At 29.6% G+C, this 19,075-nt stretch overlaps 9 protein-coding genes across 9 annotated transcripts, besides 2 other annotated features; 5 read left to right on the top strand and 4 right to left on the bottom strand.

Moving 5' to 3' along the window:
* Positions 1-5,468: part of a mobile genetic element that runs on past the window's edge.
* On the bottom strand, positions 3-434 carry TVAGG3_0741740 (uncharacterized protein; the record flags this gene model as incomplete). Its single annotated transcript, XM_051244900.1, has 1 exon — positions 3-434. A coding segment is annotated over one exon (432 nt), but the record flags the coding sequence as incomplete, so codon positions are not given.
* Positions 4,246-4,482, bottom strand: TVAGG3_0741730 (N-acetylmuramoyl-l-alanine amidase family; the record flags this gene model as incomplete). Its single annotated transcript, XM_001308535.1, has 1 exon — positions 4,246-4,482. The coding sequence occupies one exon, from the start codon at positions 4,480-4,482 to the stop codon at positions 4,246-4,248; it is 237 nt and encodes a 78-aa protein (XP_001308536.1).
* A 468-nt stretch (positions 5,469-5,936) lies between the features above and the next one.
* On the top strand, positions 5,937-6,449 carry TVAGG3_0741710 (calcium-binding protein family; the record flags this gene model as incomplete). The annotated part of the gene is made up of 1 exon (XM_001308534.1): positions 5,937-6,449. One exon carries the CDS (start codon positions 5,937-5,939, stop codon positions 6,447-6,449), a length of 513 nt encoding a protein of 170 aa, XP_001308535.1.
* A 217-nt stretch (positions 6,450-6,666) lies between these two features.
* TVAGG3_0741700 (vacuolar protein sorting-associated protein 32) lies at positions 6,667-7,364 on the bottom strand (the record flags this gene model as incomplete). The annotated part of the gene is made up of 1 exon (XM_001308533.2): positions 6,740-7,354. The coding sequence occupies one exon, from the start codon at positions 7,352-7,354 to the stop codon at positions 6,740-6,742; it is 615 nt and encodes a 204-aa protein (XP_001308534.1).
* A 1,147-nt stretch (positions 7,365-8,511) lies between these two features.
* TVAGG3_0741690 (uncharacterized protein) lies at positions 8,512-10,617 on the top strand (the record flags this gene model as incomplete). Its single annotated transcript, XM_001308532.1, has 1 exon — positions 8,512-10,617. One exon carries the CDS (start codon positions 8,512-8,514, stop codon positions 10,615-10,617), a length of 2,106 nt encoding a protein of 701 aa, XP_001308533.1.
* A 329-nt stretch (positions 10,618-10,946) lies between these two features.
* On the bottom strand, positions 10,947-11,708 carry TVAGG3_0741680 (uncharacterized protein; the record flags this gene model as incomplete). Its single annotated transcript, XM_001308531.1, has 1 exon — positions 10,947-11,708. One exon carries the CDS (start codon positions 11,706-11,708, stop codon positions 10,947-10,949), a length of 762 nt encoding a protein of 253 aa, XP_001308532.1.
* Positions 11,709-11,965: 257 nt separating this feature from the next.
* Positions 11,966-13,006: a mobile genetic element.
* Positions 13,007-14,101: 1,095 nt separating this feature from the next.
* TVAGG3_0741660 (guanylate cyclase protein) lies at positions 14,102-14,875 on the top strand (the record flags this gene model as incomplete). The annotated part of the gene is made up of 1 exon (XM_001308530.1): positions 14,102-14,875. One exon carries the CDS (start codon positions 14,102-14,104, stop codon positions 14,873-14,875), a length of 774 nt encoding a protein of 257 aa, XP_001308531.1.
* Positions 14,876-14,977: 102 nt separating this feature from the next.
* On the top strand, positions 14,978-17,607 carry TVAGG3_0741650 (guanylate cyclase protein; the record flags this gene model as incomplete). Its single annotated transcript, XM_001308529.2, has 1 exon — positions 14,978-17,560. One exon carries the CDS (start codon positions 14,978-14,980, stop codon positions 17,558-17,560), a length of 2,583 nt encoding a protein of 860 aa, XP_001308530.1.
* Positions 17,608-17,652: 45 nt separating this feature from the next.
* On the top strand, positions 17,653-18,720 carry TVAGG3_0741640 (methyltransferase, FKBM family protein family; the record flags this gene model as incomplete). The annotated part of the gene is made up of 1 exon (XM_001308528.1): positions 17,653-18,720. The coding sequence occupies one exon, from the start codon at positions 17,653-17,655 to the stop codon at positions 18,718-18,720; it is 1,068 nt and encodes a 355-aa protein (XP_001308529.1).
* Between the last annotated feature and the right edge of the window lie 355 nt (positions 18,721-19,075).

Below are 19,075 nucleotides of genomic sequence, written 5' to 3'. Positions count from 1 at the left end.
ACGTCTGAATCTTGAACATCACAAAGAATGGCGATAATGTGAATTAATGATTCATAAGGTAAAATAATTAAACCGGATTGGTCAATTAAATTTATTATTGAATCATAATTATCAGTTATGATATCGCGATATATTTTCATTAATTCAGAATTAATGTCTATTTTATATGGGTTATCAAGTGGTGCTGGGTATGTTGGATAAGTGGGAATTTCAACAGGTTCTTTACCGGGTTCATCTTCTTTATTTTGCTCCTCCTCTTTCTTTGGTAAGTCACGAGTTAATAAATTTGGTTGAGTTGCTGACCTTGTTAATTCAGGACTAACATTAACTTTAACATTTTGAATAATTCGTGATTTATCATCATTTACATTATAACCAACCGTAATCTCTGCTTTTGCGTTTGTGTTCTTTTGACTTGTGAAACGTCTTCTCATTTATAATTGAATAAAAAAAAGAAAAATATATTTAAAGTTTTATTTAGTTGTTACGGTAATATCCCAAGGTTCATCCTTGTTTGCTTATACTTTCTTTGTAACTGCACCAATTATGTTATTGATAATGGTTTGAGTTTCTTCCAGTCTTATTTTATCATTTACAATATCTTTAATCATTTCATTACATGCATTCTTAAAACCATCCGATTTTTCTAATTTACGTCTATCACTTTCTTTAATTAAATCAAAGTTATAACCTTGTTGAGAATAAAGTGGTTTCTTTATCAATTCCTTGAACGCTTCTGAAAGTGAAGATGAAGAAATTCTTGCCACTTGAATTGGTTTAAATTCTGCTTTCATTGCTTCTTTCTGTTCATTGAACACTGGATCGAATAAAGCAACTTTAAAGAATTTCTTAGCTGGAATTTCAGGTCTCAAATTTGCATATTGACCATCAAACTGATTAACATATCGTGGTAATCCATCCGGTCCCTCTTCAATAGCGTTTAATTCTTCATTGAAATAAGAATATGGATTATGACGGTATGAAATTGGTCCATCTTTACTGTCTCCGATATGTTGTTTAACAGCTTTTCCATTTTCATCAAATTGCATAGGATAACGTTCATTATATGCTTTACGTTTAGGATAATCCGTCATTGTTAATTTATACCCATTTATGACTTTAATATTTCCTTGACCATCAGTAACAAAGACTTCATTTATTCCATCAGGCTTTCCATTTGGTCCTGTAATGTCTGCTTCATGTGCTTCCCAATTTGGTCCATGACGTTTGGCATATGCTTGAGCTTCTGGTAATGTTAAAACGTTTCTCATTTGTTTAACATCCTTTTGAAGACCGGCAACAATGTGGACTAATTCTTTCATTCCGTCTGGAACTTTCATAGTTCTATTATATGCACCCTTTTTGTTTGTTCCTTGTTTTAATGGAACCTGTAGAAGATTTGCAATTTCTGTCATGTTTAATTATAAATAAAAAATAAAAATTAATTATAAAAAAGTTATTCGAATTTAATGGAACCTTTATTTAAATCAACTATTATTTTTCCATGTTCTCCTAATTGTTGATATTGTGTGTAAAGTTCATTAATGCTCATTGGTAAATTCACTTGATAAAGCATAACGTTCAACTGTTGACGACTAAAACCACTGAAAATGAAAAGGGTGGACAGGTTTGATTTAATGTTTGTGCTTAATGCTTTAAAGTATTGAACAGCCATAAAGAATGAACACTGAATGTGTCGACATTGAGTTAATAATTGATTAAAATATGATTTCTCATTAGTTATTAGTTTTGATTTCACGGCATCATCTAGAAAAATTAGTGAATGCAAAAATTCTTTATCAAAATTTGAAATAGAAAGTGTTTCAAATAATTCATCCCTTTGTTTATCAATAATTTTATCCTCTAATCCTTGCTTCTTGATTGTATTATATAACTCTTTATACATTAAAAAGTTTTTCAAATAATCTTCTGCTTCTTCTTGTGATAAATAAATAATTGGAATTTTTATTAAATGCTTTAATGATTCAAATGTATCATCTGAAGGTGAACCAGAACGGTTGATATAAATTAACACATGTGAATAGGGTGAAGTGTTAGCAATAATGATAATTTGTTTTAATATCGTTAATGTTTTACCTTTATTTTGTTTACCAATTGCTGCAGTGATTGAATTTAAGTAACATTCAGAATATGGAATTTTCATTAATTTTTCCTTAGATAGAGCATTTCTATTATCACTCAATGCTTCATTAATCATATCATCTACGTATGTATTATATACTCCGCTAATTCTTCATAAGGGGTGGATGAATTTAAATCCATTTAATCAAAAATAAATTTATAATTTTAAACATTTCTATTCATCAATATTTCATCATATGAACTTCTATACTGTGGTGTGTACCTGTTGGATGATATTTCAAACCTTCATCCGGTGTCCATGTCCAATACGTAGTCCTAGTAAACCAAACCTGAGGAGGATTTGTCACCTTTGAACAGTAAGTGTCATTTACACCCTGAATGATTGGATAAGCTTTCACTTGTACTGTAACTTGTGAGTTGAAAGTTTCTAATCCATCAAAGAATATACCCGCTCCATCACGTTGAACTGGAATAGTGCATAAGAATGAAGTTTGGTCTTTCCATGTTCTAGCTAATGGCGTGCCATCATCTGCATTCAGTGGTCTAGTTAATGAGTCCTCGTATTCTTCGTGCATTCATTCACTCCATCTAAATCAGAAGCTTGAAGCATACGTGTAAAGAATATGTCACCCACTGTGGTCATCGCTTGATCGGGGAAGTTTCTGGAATCTATAGTGACCTGGAGACCTCGAAGCATTGGATTTTCTAAAACGTTCTTTGCATTGCATTCTTCGGAAATGTTAACACAACATCTGTAACATTATGAAGAGCGTATGAGAAATCAGAACTGATACCTTCAGGAGTGATGCAACCTCCATTTAGTGAACGAACGTCAATATGTTGAGCTGGAATCATGAATGGATCTTCCTTACTGAATAAACGTGGTATTGCTTTAATTGATTCTTCAATTAAACCGTATCCTGGTGTAATGCATTTATCCTCTAAAACTTCCATCTTTGTGCATGAAATAATAACGTCATCAACTGTTGCGTCAGCAGATGTAGCGGCTAAGCTTGTAATTAATTTGCAGGAAGTCCGATTTGTTGGAATTTGCGATCATATTTATAAACATGATTCATAATCTTTTCATAATTTTCATCAGTTATCTTTTCATAAACGTAATTTTGTAAATCAGCAACTCTTAACGGGTCAACCTGACAAAATACTAAAGTATCCCTGAAAACATAATATTTCAAAATGATTTCACCAAATGATTTGGGATAATCATCGAACGCCTGAAATGCTAACAAATCATTTACCGGAATAATCATATCAAAAGTGACATCAACTTCTTCATTTGCTTTAGTGAAAACTTCTGAAGGGTCAATATATTTCCACATACTGAGTTATCATATTTTTGAACATTATTATATAACGAATGAACAAACTTTTTAACTTTCCTTTCTGATTTTGGTTTATATGTTGCAAATGCGAAAGATTCACGGGCGCAATCCATCTGAAGATAACCAGCATCACCTCTTTCGGTTTCTACTTCTAATTGTTTAAAGCTTTGATTTGATGATTTATAACCAACGAATAAACGCATGCATTTAAAAGCGGCATCACATGTGAAAGCTTTATTTGAAACTAGAGTTGCTTTAACTTTGCGTTTAATATATGTGTCACCTAATTGGTTCACATCATGAGCCGGATTTGTAATTCTTAAATGAGTTTGTTTATCATCAAAATATGAGTATCAGAGTCATAGCATGAACTTTCAAGTTCTCTATAATATCTTCTACCGTCATTCTTTGCGAATATTTCATTTATCTTTTCAAATGAATGAAACACATTTCCATTAATTGGTTTAGTGTTTGGCACTAAATAGTTAGTCGTCATTTATGATGAAATAAAAAAATCAAAATTAAAAGATGAAAATGAATTTTTAATTTTAATGAAATAATCAACTATGGCTGCAGGATTCTTTAAAAAGTTATGGGATAAAGTAAAAAGAGGAGCGCATAAAGTTTGGGAAACAATGAAGAAGGGAGCAAATTGGATATTTAAGAATAAAGAAGCAATTAGTGACGTTGCAGAACAAATAGCACCTAATGTTCCGGTAAGGGAAGTATTAAATAAAGGAGATAAAGTTTATCGTCGACTACAACCGATATTGAGATAAAAATAATATTTATTTTTCCACTACTTTCCTCCTATTTTATTAAGTATTCCTTCAGCAATTCCACCAACTGCGTTACCTGCTTGTGCTCCCATCGCTGGATTACCTGCTTTAGCACCTAATACTCCACCTATGATAGTTCCTGCCGTTTTCGCTACTGGTGCCAAAAAGTTTGCAATGGGTTTTATTATTTTCTGATGAACCCAACTTGCAGCTTTCTTAATTCCTTCCCATAACTTTTTAAAGAATCCTGCAGCCATTTCTGATTTAATATTAATTAAAAAATATATTTCATCACTTATATTTTAATTTTTATTTAATGATAAATGAAACCGATTTTAAGAATAAATGAAACAGAGGAGGAAGAAATAAATGATGTTGGTAATGTTCAACAAAAAATAAACGTTGTTAAACCAATTACTGAAATAAAAATTTTTTCATCTGTTGAAGAATTTAATGACTATTATGCTAATAATAAAAAATTATTTGAAGAATTGACAACATGTAAATTGAATAAAATGTTTAAAGTTGATGGATTCAAAATTTCAAAAATAAAGGGGGTGGTTAGTTTGAAATCTATTCCCCAATCAAGAATCACCTCATTAATGAAAATAGATGATTTAACAAAAAGAATAGAAGAGATTGAAGAAAGAATGAATCAAATAATTGATTTCATAAATTCAAATAATCATTAGTTTCTAATTTATTTTTCTCATTTATGAGGTCTTTGATTATGACTTCATTGATTCCATTCATGATTTAATCAATGTTTAATTAATCGCGGAATATCCGACATCATCTATATATAATTTCTTTTAATGTGTTTATTACATCATTTATGGTCTGAGTGTAAATATGATACAAAATCGTTCAATATTGTATGAATTCTTACGTTTACAAATATGATACAAAATCGTTCAATATTGTATGAATTCTTACGTTTACAAATATGATACAAAATCGTTCAATATTGTATGAATTCTTACGTTTACAAATATGATACAAAATCGTTCAATATTGTATGAATTCTTACGTTTACAAATATGATACAAAATCGTTCAATATTGTATGAATTCTTACGTTTACAAATATGATATCGGTCATATTCTTTTAAGTGATAAATAAATACAAAATTTACGGTTCCTTTAATTTTAAATTCAAAATTAATTTTACAACAGCTTTGTGGATCAATTAGTAAATCAATCAAATAATGTTCAAAATCAGATATTATTCTTTTTCCATACATTTTATATTAAATAAAAAATTGACACCATATTTGGAATCTATGCAAAAATATATTCTTTTTATTAATGGTAATATAGGAATTGTAGGAATAAAAACTTTTTATAAATTATTCATAAATTTTTAAAATCTGCTATTCAGAAGTATGTTCAAAAATCATTCAATTATGTGAGAATTCTTACGATTACATAAATAGTCACACAACCCGCACTCATATACTACTTTGATATTTTGAAATATATCTTTCATTTTTAAGTTGTATTATATTTGGGAACACACTATAATATGAAGTATATAGTAATACCTTCACAATTCGTCTTAATTGCCAATAATCGCTCAATTTTTTTGAAAAAATATTTCACGATGAAATTTTAAAGACAATTTAGAAGAATTTATGATGTAAGAAACCATGCTCTTGAATAAAAGTCTTGGAAATTTTCGATGAAAAATGTAAGTAAAAGTGCCTAAATTGATGAGCAACGAAAAAATCGTTGCTGAATTTGAGAAGAAATACGATGAGCTTGATGTTAACAAGAAAGATAAGATCGGCAGAGATGAATTCTACAAACTTTATAAACAACTTCAGAAAAAAGACGACATTCCAAAGTCCAATTCTGATATTATTTTCAGTGGCATAGATTTCAATAACGAAGGCACTATCAGTAAATTTGATTTCATTAACTTCGTTAAAAGTGAAATTTATTGCGATGAATTAAATCAGTATAAAATAATTTTCCGATCATTTGATAAAGATAGGAATGGAGCTCTAACTACAGATAGCGTTATAGAAATAGGCAAATTTGTCAATAAAAAGATCACGAAAAAAGAAGCCGAGACAATATTAGAAAATGAGACCGGTTCTAAAAACGGAAAAATGACTTTTCCAGTCTTTTACAAGATGATGACTGGCAGGGATACAGATCCAAAAACAGATCCTTACGATGGAAGATTGAAGTCCTCAAGTTTATGTTGTTTGCTTCTTTAATACCACTATGTTTGTATATATATAAACTACATTTTACATGATACAAAGATAACTTTTTTAGAGAGATTTTTAATTTTTTTTTATATAAATGGAATTCTTGGCCATTTCGTACCAAAATCGTTTCAATGTAATCAAAGGATCATTTATTTTAATAAATTATGTTTGAGTCGCATAAAATATTTTGGTATTTTGCGGGAGTCGTAAGAAGATAGTAAAATTAATTATTATTAAACTTTTTAAATTATATAAAATGAAAACTCGGGTTACACAAAATTATATTACCTTTTAATTTAGATACCACCGAACTGAGCCATGATAGCTTCTGCATCTTCGTCCTCAGCTTCCTTGGCTGGCTTACCGCGAGCAGCTGGCTCAGCTTCACCGGGCTCCTCGACTTCATCTCCCTCTTCCATTAATTGGTTAAGTTCATCTTCAAGCTCATCAGGATCAGCAGCATCGGCACCTGGCTGAGCTAAGATATCAGTCATTTCATTCAACTGATCTGTAACTTCTTCATTCTCTTCACGGATTTCATCGATCTTGTCTGCATCGAAGCCGGCGAGCTCTGTCTTGATGGCCTTTGTGTTCATAGCATATTGGTTGAAAGCCTGAGCAGAGAACTTGGCCTGCTGAAGTGTAATAACCTGGGCTTCAAGGTTGTCTCTCATTTGAGAAAACTTTGTAGACTGATTTTCGTACATTTTCTTCCTCTTCATGCATTCAAGGGCTTTCTTCTTGTTCTTCTTTGCCATAGCAGCCTTAGCTTCCTTTGCCATATTTTCTGCTTGTCTGTCAAGTTGTTCGATCTTCTTGTTCATCATTTCAATGGTTTCAGCATTTTTTTCACCAGCAGTTTGAGCATTAACTGTTGGCTCTTTCTTCTTCTTACCCCATAACCAGCTCATGAGAAAAAATAAATGACGGTTTGAAATAAGTTTTTCTTTCAAAAATTTTCACCGGACCTCAACAAAGTTTTTTCTCATCGGAGTAAGACTCATCGGCAATTACGATCCGAAATATACTATTTGATTGCATTTTCATACGACTTTAGTCAATATTGATTGCCCAGATGTGACACTTTTTAAAAATTTTTCCATATTAAATTTCGACGACTCTAGTTTGATCCTTTAAATTTCGACTTTAGAAAATTGAGTTTTATTATTCTGCCAATTAGATTTCTCTTGTTCCGATCAATTCTTCTTCTTTTTTTGATATAAAATTTTTCGAATCTCTATTTTTCGAACAAATGACAAGGAATCCTTAAAATATAACTAAAACATGAAACTCTAACCATTCAAGAATTTTGGAAAATTTGTTTACCATTTCACGATTAGTCCTAATTATTGATTTTGTCATCTTTAAATATAATTCCACTCAATCAAATTAATAGTATCTCTCCAAAAATAGTCAACTTCAACTCCAAAATGGATAATTTCATTCAAATGCTATACATTGGACATTCGTTATGCAGAATTCAATATATCTACATAGCATATAAAATAAAATTATACTCATAATTTATGATGTTAAGAAATGACAGCAATATTGAAGATATTTAGAATTGATATTTATATTACATAAACTATTTTATTTTTTCCTTCAGGAAAATGTTATTCCATATTGCTATTTGTTATCATCATATAGATGTTCTAGAATTCATAAGATTAATCTTTTTTTATGGTTTACAGTATAAATTGATAAAGGCAAACAAACAGCTTCAGATAGTAGAGATTGTATCATACTAAATTCATTATTTATGAAATGTTTAAATTGCGATATTGATAATAACGGTATTTCAACTTCACATGGAAGATCGAAAATAATCTCAGATTTACAATGTTTTGTTATAGTAGATAGTGATAATAGACCAAAGCATGCAAGTTTTTGCTTTTATATAATACGACTTGAATTTAAAGACGAAAAAGAGCTTAATTTTCATTTTGGAATACAGTATTCACAAGACAAAAAGCTTGACATAGATTATTTCGCCTTTTTATCAGCTATTCGCAGAAATACAGTTTATCCCCACGTTTCTATGGACGGAATCGGTGTTTTAATACGCATGGATGTATCCAACGGAGAAATGCGAATATATGTAAACGATGTATTACAGCCAGTTACATATCCAATTTCAGAGATGAGTGGATATTTTTATCTTGAACAAGAAAGTTCATATTCAATTATAGCGACATCTCTTTGTGAAGAACAACGAGCATATTTTCCACTGATGGACTTAAATATTATCGGAAGTGCCGAATATTATTACGTTGATGACTCAGTCGTCATATTCTTTGAACCAGAAGATGACGACAAAGATTTAAATTCAACAAATCACTCAATAATTCAGCGAGAACCTCTTCGATATATACCAAATCGTTCAAATTTACGATATTTCGAAATTACTAAAAGAGCATCATCATTTTCATCAGAATCAGACGAACAAAGTGACAAATATCTAATAATCCGATTACTGACAAAATTTGTTGAAAATTCAGAATGGTGTAATCATCTTGATATTAATTTCGAAGGTAAGATCACACTATTCAACAAACACACTATAAATATTAAAATTCCACCATTTGTAGTTGGTTGTACCATTGGATTTGGTATCCAAGACAACGGATTTTTTTATTACACACAAAACGGCCATTTATTAGGCCAAGCTTTCCTAGATTGCGATTTTAAGACAGACTTATATTTCCAGATGATCTGTTCATCTTATAACGAACAATATTTTCTCAATTTCGGACAATTTCCTTTTTGTTACGACAAACTTAAACCAGACAAAACATGGAGCTGCTGGACACCTAGCAGAAGCATTGTTAGTCTCCAAGGACCTCATCACTGGTACCGCCACATCTTAGGTTTGTTATCAAAATACAAAGGAGTTTTCATGTCCGAAAAACCATTGAAAATCTTCGAAATTGTTTCATGGGGAAACCACATTTCAGAAAGTGCCGGTTTCGGTCATCCTAGTAATCCAGAAGTCTGCAACATCAAATTCCTCGATCATGGCATTGTTGAAAACAAAACAATTCTTCAGTTCACGAAAAACGAAAGTTATATGAATTACAAAATTATCACAGATTCAATTTGTGAGAAAAGTCAAGAATTTAATTCAAACCGGATATTGTATCCAACAGTTATCACGAAGAACTCGAAATATTTCATTAATTTTGATTTTTATCCATTTGCGAGTTCAAATAGTTGTTTACCGTTATTAAACGGAAGTTACAAACTTCCTAATGGCAACATTGTATGTATGGATGATAACAAATCCGAAATCCACAATCTTTATGAAGATGATGAAGTTGAATCCCGCGATTTACTATTTTCAGGAAAATTTGTTGGTATTTTTCAAGGAAAATTGTATTTCAAAGTCAAACATGATACATTAGTTGCATATGAATATACAGATCCTTATGATGTCCTCAGTACTTTGAGAATTGTTTATCGAAAAGAAAAGTTTAATTTAATTTCACCATTTCTTATCCAAAATGGTTATTTTCTTGGTCATATTCCAACACCTAATGAAAAATTCATATGTTCAGTATTTGAAGATACATTTTTAATTGTTTGTGGATATCATGATGGTTGTGAAATCTACAGAACATTGACAAGTTATTTTTCAAATGATTCATTGATTTATTTTGATAATCAAAGTCACAACTTCAAAACATGTCATGATCTTCTTTTCAAAGTCAAATCAATCAAATTCTTGAGATATTCCAAACATTGTTTTCAAATCAAATATGATGACAAAACTAAGTTTGTTACTAAATTTGATGATTCTGAATCACCCGAATTTTTTGTTTATGAGATCGGGAAAGTCATTGTTCCTAAAACTATTGTTTTGTTGTTTAAACCACAACAACATCTATATCCTTCATATTATGAAGGCCATCAGTATGATTTTGCATGTTCCCTCATTGATTTTTTCGAAGGTGATGGCGTTTGCAAAGGACCAGTTTTGATCTTTGAACATCAAAAATTTTTATGTCTCTCAGCAAAGAAAAGATATCAATCATTGAATCACGACGATCAATCAACAACAGAAGAATTCTCATTTGATGAATTGAATCAACCAAGAAATAATTCTATTTCTTCACAAATGATTGAAGATTTAATGAACAAAGAAACTATAGAATTCAATATTTTTGATGAATAATTAAGGGTTCACTAACAACTTTCTGTCATCTTCTCATTACATTAGTATATGTCTAATTTAAATAACAAAAAGTATAATACGCATATTAGGTACTAAATAACGTTTTAAAATAACTTTATACCGGAGAAATTGGAACATTAAGTTAAGTATGTCAAGAAAAAAAATTGATAGAATGTCAGAAAGTTGTAAGATCTCACTTAAATAAATATGACAAATTCCAGAATAATATGAAGATACAATTCAAACTGTTAGATACAAATTCAATTTTATAAAAATCGTTTTTGAATGTCATGTAAAATCCCAGATACTGAACTGAATGTTTAAAAAAGTTATTTTAAAACAGATCGATTTACTGCTCCAAGAAATGGTGTTCTGTAAAATTTATTAACAATATTTTTGATGTTTTTCAGTTTTAATTTTTCTTCTTTATATTTTTTATATGTATCATCTTTATTTTCTTCGTTTTTTGCAGCATTACAATAATATGTTGAATAATGAGATATAAATGAATCTAATGAATCAATTGAATCAAATGTATCTGCATAATTCTTTATAGTTTGATTGACAACATTATTATTAAAGTAACAATTATCAATAGCTTTTGGTTTTCTATCAAATAAATAATTTCCTTTATTTCCTATGAATGAACAATTTGAAAATGTAGTTGAGAATGACCAACAAGAAATTATTGCATTATAACTTCCTGTATATTCATTGTTTAAATAATTACATTTTGTAAGATTAAATTTACCATTAGCATTGTACATTCCACCATCTTTTGTAGATAAAGTATTTGATGCTGTTGTGAAATTCATAATTCCTGTTCCTTTTGGATATTCAATATCATATGCAGCATAATAAGTAATTTCATGATAAGATGTATTCATGTTACTTACTTTGATATCTCCTGAAAAATGTAAAAAAGAGGCATAGCGTCCACTGCATTGTGAAACTGAACTTTCAAATGCATAACTTTTGTAGTTACTATCATAAACTGACGGAATGTAATATCCACATCCAGATGAACTACTTGAAACAGCTGATGAGAGGAATATACAAATTCGAACTAATAAATGATAGAGAAAAAGCATTAAATAAAATAAATATTCATATATTTTAAATGAATGCTAAGAAACTATCGTCAATCTTTTTAATTTTATATTTAATTGGATAAATAAGAGATTTTCCTTCATTTACATTCAGACAAATACATTTGAAATACGTTAATCCTGATCTCAGATTGAAATACTCCAGTACCACCATCAAATTTAATTTGTAAATTTATAAGAAATCCTTTAGCTATTATGTATACTGTCTCGTGGTTATTGTTTTTATATTAATGCATTAAGGGTGCACACGAGAGGATCATGTAAACTTCAGAATTTAGAACCTTATTTTTAGGCATTATCTTGGCTACCTATTTAGGCTCGAAAAGCAAAAAATATCAACAAATACAACTTGACTCCATTATGACCCTTTCATTGAGGTAGTTTTTATCCGCTAGTATTTTCCCTTTGAATCTCTTTACAATTCGAAATCAAATTCAAACCTCAGTAGAAGAAAGGAAGAATCGACTTACTACGGTTGTAATACGAATAAATACATATATTTAATTATTTTTATTTACATAATAATTGTTTGAAGCTCATATTCCAACAAATTTTTAAATAAAAACATTAAAATGTTGAAAATGTTCATATATTTTAATAGGGTTTTGGCACTTTATTGAGGAATTACTACATACATAGTCGAACTGAACTTGATATTTTGAAATTTAAATTATTTATCAAAATTAAAATTTAACTTGAAATTTATAATTATTTAGTCATATTTTGCATAATTCTAAGTAGATTTTGTAAAAAAATCAAGAAAGAAAAATTTTAACGTGCTTTATTTTTTCTTTTTTATAATAATACATATTATTATATAATTAACATATTCATAATGTTTCACCCTTTCAAAAATATAATCCTCCTCCTCTCAAATAAACGTACATACGGGTGGCCTCTTTTTTCAAAAAATTAAAATTTGAAATTTTGGGCTCAAATATTAGAGATTTTTTCAACCTTCAACGATATATGTTGTCTATATCAGACCTCCTTTCTTTTTGATACTTAACATTGTTCCTAAATCTTAGCCGTTAAGGCTGTTCTGAAAATATTTTTTTTCGAAAAAATTCGAAAAAAATTCTTAAAATTCAAAAATCCCTTAATTCCTGAGGATTTTGGAAAAAAGTTTTTACATGAACATGTGTATATTATATGAAGTATATTGATAAGGTAAAAATCAAATTTTATTGCATATTCATCGAGAAAATAAACTAACGAATCCCTCAAAATTGAGAGGGTAATCCTCCTCCTCTCAAATAAACGTACATACGGGTGCACCCTTAAAAAACATTGTTTTGAAGTTAGCGGTTCTGGTTCTCAAATTCAGAAAAAACGATAAAGTTTAATGAGAATTTTATGCTTTTCTTCAAATTTGAGACGATAATTTTTAATAAAAGAAAATCTTATTGTATGTCCTTGAATTTGTTCCCATTGTAATCGGAATATAAATTAATTTGAACGTAAAAATATTGTATCTTACAATTTGATTATTTAGAACCCAATCTTGAAGAATTTAATTTCATTTCTAAATTAATTGATTGAGAACTTGATTTTTCAAATAACCCGTACTTTGCAAATGAATCAATAGAATTATCGCGTAAACTATTGAAAATTGAATATATGATTGAATGTATTCCTGAAAACTCAAATCATTATATTAGAACCTCAATATAATAAATAAAGATATAGTTATATTTTCAATTAATCATTGTCGCAAATTCAAAATCATGACTGAGGTTAGAACTGATGTCCCAGGCGCAAGCTAGGTTTTTTCAATGTCGATGAGTACGAGATATAAAAATCTTATTGATACCCCTCTTTAGGTTGCTTTAAGAGAAGATCTCTCTGCCTTATTCAACTTTTTGGATTTTCATGGTCCGAAAATACCATTAATTCATAAAGTTGTAGCTTATTTCAGACTATTACAACTGATTGGATGTTCATTTATGGCAACAAATCCAGATGTTGTCGACAGAAAATCATTAACCTTTCGAGTACTTGATATTCTTTCCATTTTTTGGCATCTCCTGCCTGTTTCAACAAGAGAAGAAATTGAATACATTGTTATTTATTGTATCAATATGGTTTTGCTATTCTTTTTTATATACTTAGTTAATGCTGCAATTAGATACAGAAAAACAAGCCATTCATCCAAGTTCTCTACAAATATTTTAAGCATCTTCATGTCAATTGTTCCATTTTTATTAATTCCGATATCTGTTCAATATGCAGGTCAAATTGTTTCTGCATATTTCAGCAAAGAGTATAAAATTGAGCTCAAAACTCTTTTTGCAGTATCTTTTTCTTTAGTAATTGTTATAATCTATACTTTGATGATGATTTATTGTTATACAATTACACTTTCTTTCCGAATGATGTCTTTTCAAACAATTGAAGGAGGTGCTCAATGCAAAATATACATTACTTCAATAATTGTAACATTCTTTTCCTCTTTGACAACATACTTATCTGTTAAACCTTCAGTTGCATTTATGATTGTTTCTATTGTTTGTTATATCTTTAATGCATCAAGTTGCTTCAGGTGTGGAACTTTTGTTAAACAGTCCGATCAATCATTAATACTTGGTGGTTCTATACTTGGTATTTTAATGTGTTCTATAGGACTTTATCCAATTTGTGTTGATACGACATGGGGAGACTATTATTTTGCTTGCTTTTTTGCATGTTCAATTTTTATCTTCATAATGTCTGCAGTTTATATTAAAGGAAGAACCCGAAAAGACTTACAAACTTTAGATGAATTCGAATCAACATGCAATTTTGATATAATTGGATCAAAAGGAAAATTCAAACAAATTATTGGAACAGGATTCAGATATGTTCATCCTGTTTGTATTGATTATTCTTTATTTAAATGTGCAATAGACAAATGGAGTGACGATCTTGAAATATGGTCAATTTACGCGAAATTTGCATCGATTTACCCTGAAATGACAAATGTTTTGTCATTCATTGCAACAAATATGAGGCAATGTACATCAAATAAATCTTTACTAGAGTATAGAATATCAAATATTGCACAAATAATAAAAACAAGAGAAGCATGTTTCACTGCAGAATTGAAATCAAAAATTTCCAAAACAAATAAGAAATTTGACAAAACAAAGAATAGATTGAGAAATATTTAGGATTTAGTCTTGCAAGGAAATATGATGGAAATGGATTCAGCAATTAAAAGAAATATGGTCAATATGTTGCCAATTTTTCTTGCAAAATATTTATTAGAAGAAATGGATGATCCAAAGAATCCAAGTCAAAAACTAATGGAAAAGATCAAATTATTAGACAATTTCCCACTTAGTGCTTATGGTGAAACTTCTGATACAAAAGAAATTTTGCGATATTTGATTTCCCGTGTTCTTGATTACACTGAATTGCTTCTTGAATTTCATTACTATCAATTAGGAAATAAATACTTAAGCCCAGCAAGAGATATGATCATTTCAAATACACTTCCATTTAGTTTATACACAGGTGCAAATTCAGTGAACACATCGAATACAAATCTAAATAATTTGGTTTTCATGATAGCAACGCACTGCGCAAAAGTTCTTGAAGAACCAATTATTGATATAAATGTTGCTTCTGGAATGGATGCTGTTACAAGCAGATCAAATGATGTCATTACAACTCAAGTTGCAGGAGAAGCTCTAGAATTAATTGTTGAATATATAAGAGATAGAGTTAGCCATTTTAAATTAATTTTCAAAATTCTAATGGTAGTTCTTATTACATTAGTTTTAGTTATTTTCATTATAATATATAGAGTTCAAATAATCAAATTAAAGAATAATAAAGAAGAACTATATGGAATCTTCTTACAATTACCCAAAACGGTCATTTCAAATATATCAAGTTCATTTAATAAAACTAATGATGGATCAACAAAGACTAACAAAAGTAATATCGAGCTAAATAGACAAGAAGATGGAATAATCAAACTATTTTCATCAATATCTGATGGAACAACCAGTGGAAATATTGAAATATATAATGTTTTCAACCTTTTAGTTGTTCTTGCATGTGAAATTATAGGCAATGCTCTAATATTTTCTCATTATATCAAAGGGGCTGAAAGCTTAGTTAAGAATTGTCATCATATTGATTATTTATATGGAAGTATTTGTATAATGTTTTCAGTATTCTCATCGCTTTTAACAGTAGTTCCAGCTGAATATGATCCAAGTTTATCTCCAATGTCCCCAAGACCAGATGTTGAAATGGGAGTCATTAAAGATTTTATCCCTAAGATAATCCAATATGTTCATTTATTAAGATTTGGTGGATCTGATAAAGATGATGTCCCATATATTGGTATGGAAGAAGCCATTGATGTTGGAACAACACTTCTTCTCCCAACAACAAAGATAATTGCACCAACAAATATTCAAGATAGTGTTCATGAGTTTTCAAGTGAACAACAAATATATTTAACAATTGCATACTTGAAACGAATTCTAAATAATTTCTATCAACAAATTTATCCTAAATTAAATGGTGAAGTTGATGTTCTCTGGCAAATCGGTCCATTTGAACTTTATCAAGCACTATATTATAACGAAGGTGAAAAAATAGTTCCAAAGATAAGAAAAGAGATTGATATTCAGCATTTCAAAATCATTGCAATTACTATATTAACATCTGTAATTGGTTTGATATTCACATTGATATCCTTGAAGATGATTTCAAAAGAAGAAGATACTCTTAAATTTGCATTAAACAATTTAATGAGATGCGATTCATCCATTATATTCCAAAATCATAAAATTGTAGAATTACTCAGTGGAAATTATAATACTTCCAAGCATGAAGACACATCAAAAAGTATTCGATTTCATTCTGATGTTGTAAACAAATTAATTGACATCATCATTGTGGCACAAGAAATGAATAATGAAATTATTGGTGTGAATAAGTCATTTGAAGAAATGTTTAATTTAGCAGAAGATGAAATTGTTGGAACAAAAATTGAAGAATTCTTTTTAAATGGAAGATTCAAATCGGATGATAAAATAGAAAAGGTTTTAAATAACAAAACAGAATTGGTTTATACAGATAAAAATGATAATAAACATATCATTGAATTCTCTATTCAATGTGTTGCCGGAAAGAAAATCTTTTCTGGAACCGACATAACACAAACAATTTTACATGAAAAGATGATTGCAGATGAAAAAAAGAGATCTGATGCGATGTTGGCATCAATTTTACCTCCAAGTTTAGTGCCAAGGGTGCAAGCAGAAGAAAAGAATATTTCATTTTCTATCAAGTCGGTCACTGTTTTGTTCTTGGATGTTGTTGAGTTCACACCATGGTGTGGAAGTCAAGATGCTCAGTACGTAATGCGAATGTTAAATATCATGTTTAAAGAATATGATATGCTCACAAATGCGCATAAAACCATGACAAAAATAAAGTGTATTGGTGATTGCTATATGGCAGCTGGAGGAATTTTCGATGAAGTCAACCAACCAGCAGTTCATGCAAAAGAAGTTGTCGACTTTGGATGTTGTCTTATCAAGAAACTTATTGAAATTGATGAGAGAGAAAATGAGAAACTTAGAATCCGAGTAGGCATCAACACAGGAGGTCCAATCATTGCAGGCGTCATTGGAACGGAAAAGCCCACATTTGAAATCCTTGGTCCGGCAATTAATATTGCTCATGAAATGGAAAGTAAAGGTGTTCCGATGAAAGTTCATATCAGTAGACCTGTATATGAGCTCATCTACGGCCAGCACTTCAGCATCAAAGAACGTGGTGAAATTGATATCAAAGGTGGTAAGATGTTTACATATCTTGTTGATCCTTAAAATTATTTGACAAATTGTTGTATTCGTAAACTCTATTAGTATATGTATTTGAAATTGAATTTTTCAACTTGAAACACTTCAAAAATATTTTTATGAAATATATCATTAGCTATCTTTTACTCATTGTAAATATTATCATCCTTCTAAGTCCTGAAGATGTTAGTATTCAGCTCCCTACATTAGGAATATCGATTTTACGAAATAACATGTTTAATTCAACTTCAGATGCAAAAATTCGGGATTTTTATTTCTATCCTGGAGCGAATATTTTGGAAAAAATTGACAAGAAATATCGATTTCATGCTGGAGAATTCATTTCAGATCAATTTTTTTCATTTTCATACAAGCAAAAGCCAGAATCATTAGAAGCTTTAAAGTACGTTGGTGATTGTATGCTTTCTTGTACAGAGAAATGCAACTGTGATTATCCAACTCCATTTTTGCAACAACATATGCACAATTGGTCAATCGAAATTAAAAATATACCTGATGTATTAGAATGGAAGTTACCAGAAGTCATGTATTTTCATCATGGACTAAGATTTCAGCCACAAAAGATCAAAGATTACATAAAAGATAAGGATATCATAGATATTGGTGCAGCAATGGGAGATTCTGCAATAGCCTTATCTAATTATACCAATAGACGTGTTTATTCATACGAAATTTCAAAACAATTTGTAGAAACTGCCAAAAATTTGTTTAAAACGTTCAAAATAGAGAACAAAACCCAAATATTCTTGAAAGGAATGTCTGATAAGCCGAAAAACAAGAAAATTCACGACGATGCAAATTTAGGCCAAAATATTAATGTAAATCCTGCAAAAGGAGATGCAAAATACGTTTTACCGATAACAACCATAGATAAAGAAGTTAGTGAGTTAAACTTAAAAGTTGGCTTTATAAAAGCTGATGTTGAAGGATTAGGCTTAGCTGTATTGAGAGGAGGCTTGAAGACGATTAAAAGAGATAGACCAGTTATTGAACTTGCTAGTTATCATAGTTATGATGAATTTTTTGGTTTTCCACAATTATTATTTAGTTTACCGAATTATTTATTCGAATTTCATAATGAAAATGATATAATATATTCTTTTCATGAGGTTGCGATCTTCGCATACCCAGCTGAAATTTTTTATCCGAAATATTATGAAGATTAGTATATTTGTTATATTTGTTAGTAAAAATCTGTGTTTTGTATGTTTTATATATTTAATATGCAGCAATATTCTGATAAAGATCCATTCTAATATGGCGAGCGAAATTTTTTGCAATCCAAATCATCTATAACTTGTGTTAAAGCGAGTAGGACTTATAAAATACGAGTTTACTAGTTTGAGCAGAATTCTAACATAGAATCTTGAGATATAAATTTGCAAGACTTTTAGTTCAAAAATAGTAGCTTAAACTCACACTACAGAGAGTAATTATCCACTGTTGTAAAAAACTGTATTGTTTTGGTCTTATTTACCTAATTTTAATTCCGAAAAATAATAATATTTTTATTCACTCCTT

Source organism: Trichomonas vaginalis, chromosome III, assembly GCF_026262505.1.
Source record: "Trichomonas vaginalis G3 chromosome III, whole genome shotgun sequence".
NCBI classification, from domain to species: Eukaryota; Parabasalia; order Trichomonadida; family Trichomonadidae; genus Trichomonas; species Trichomonas vaginalis.
Note: the sequence above shows the minus strand (reverse complement) of the source record. Positions and strands in the feature narration are given on the sequence as shown.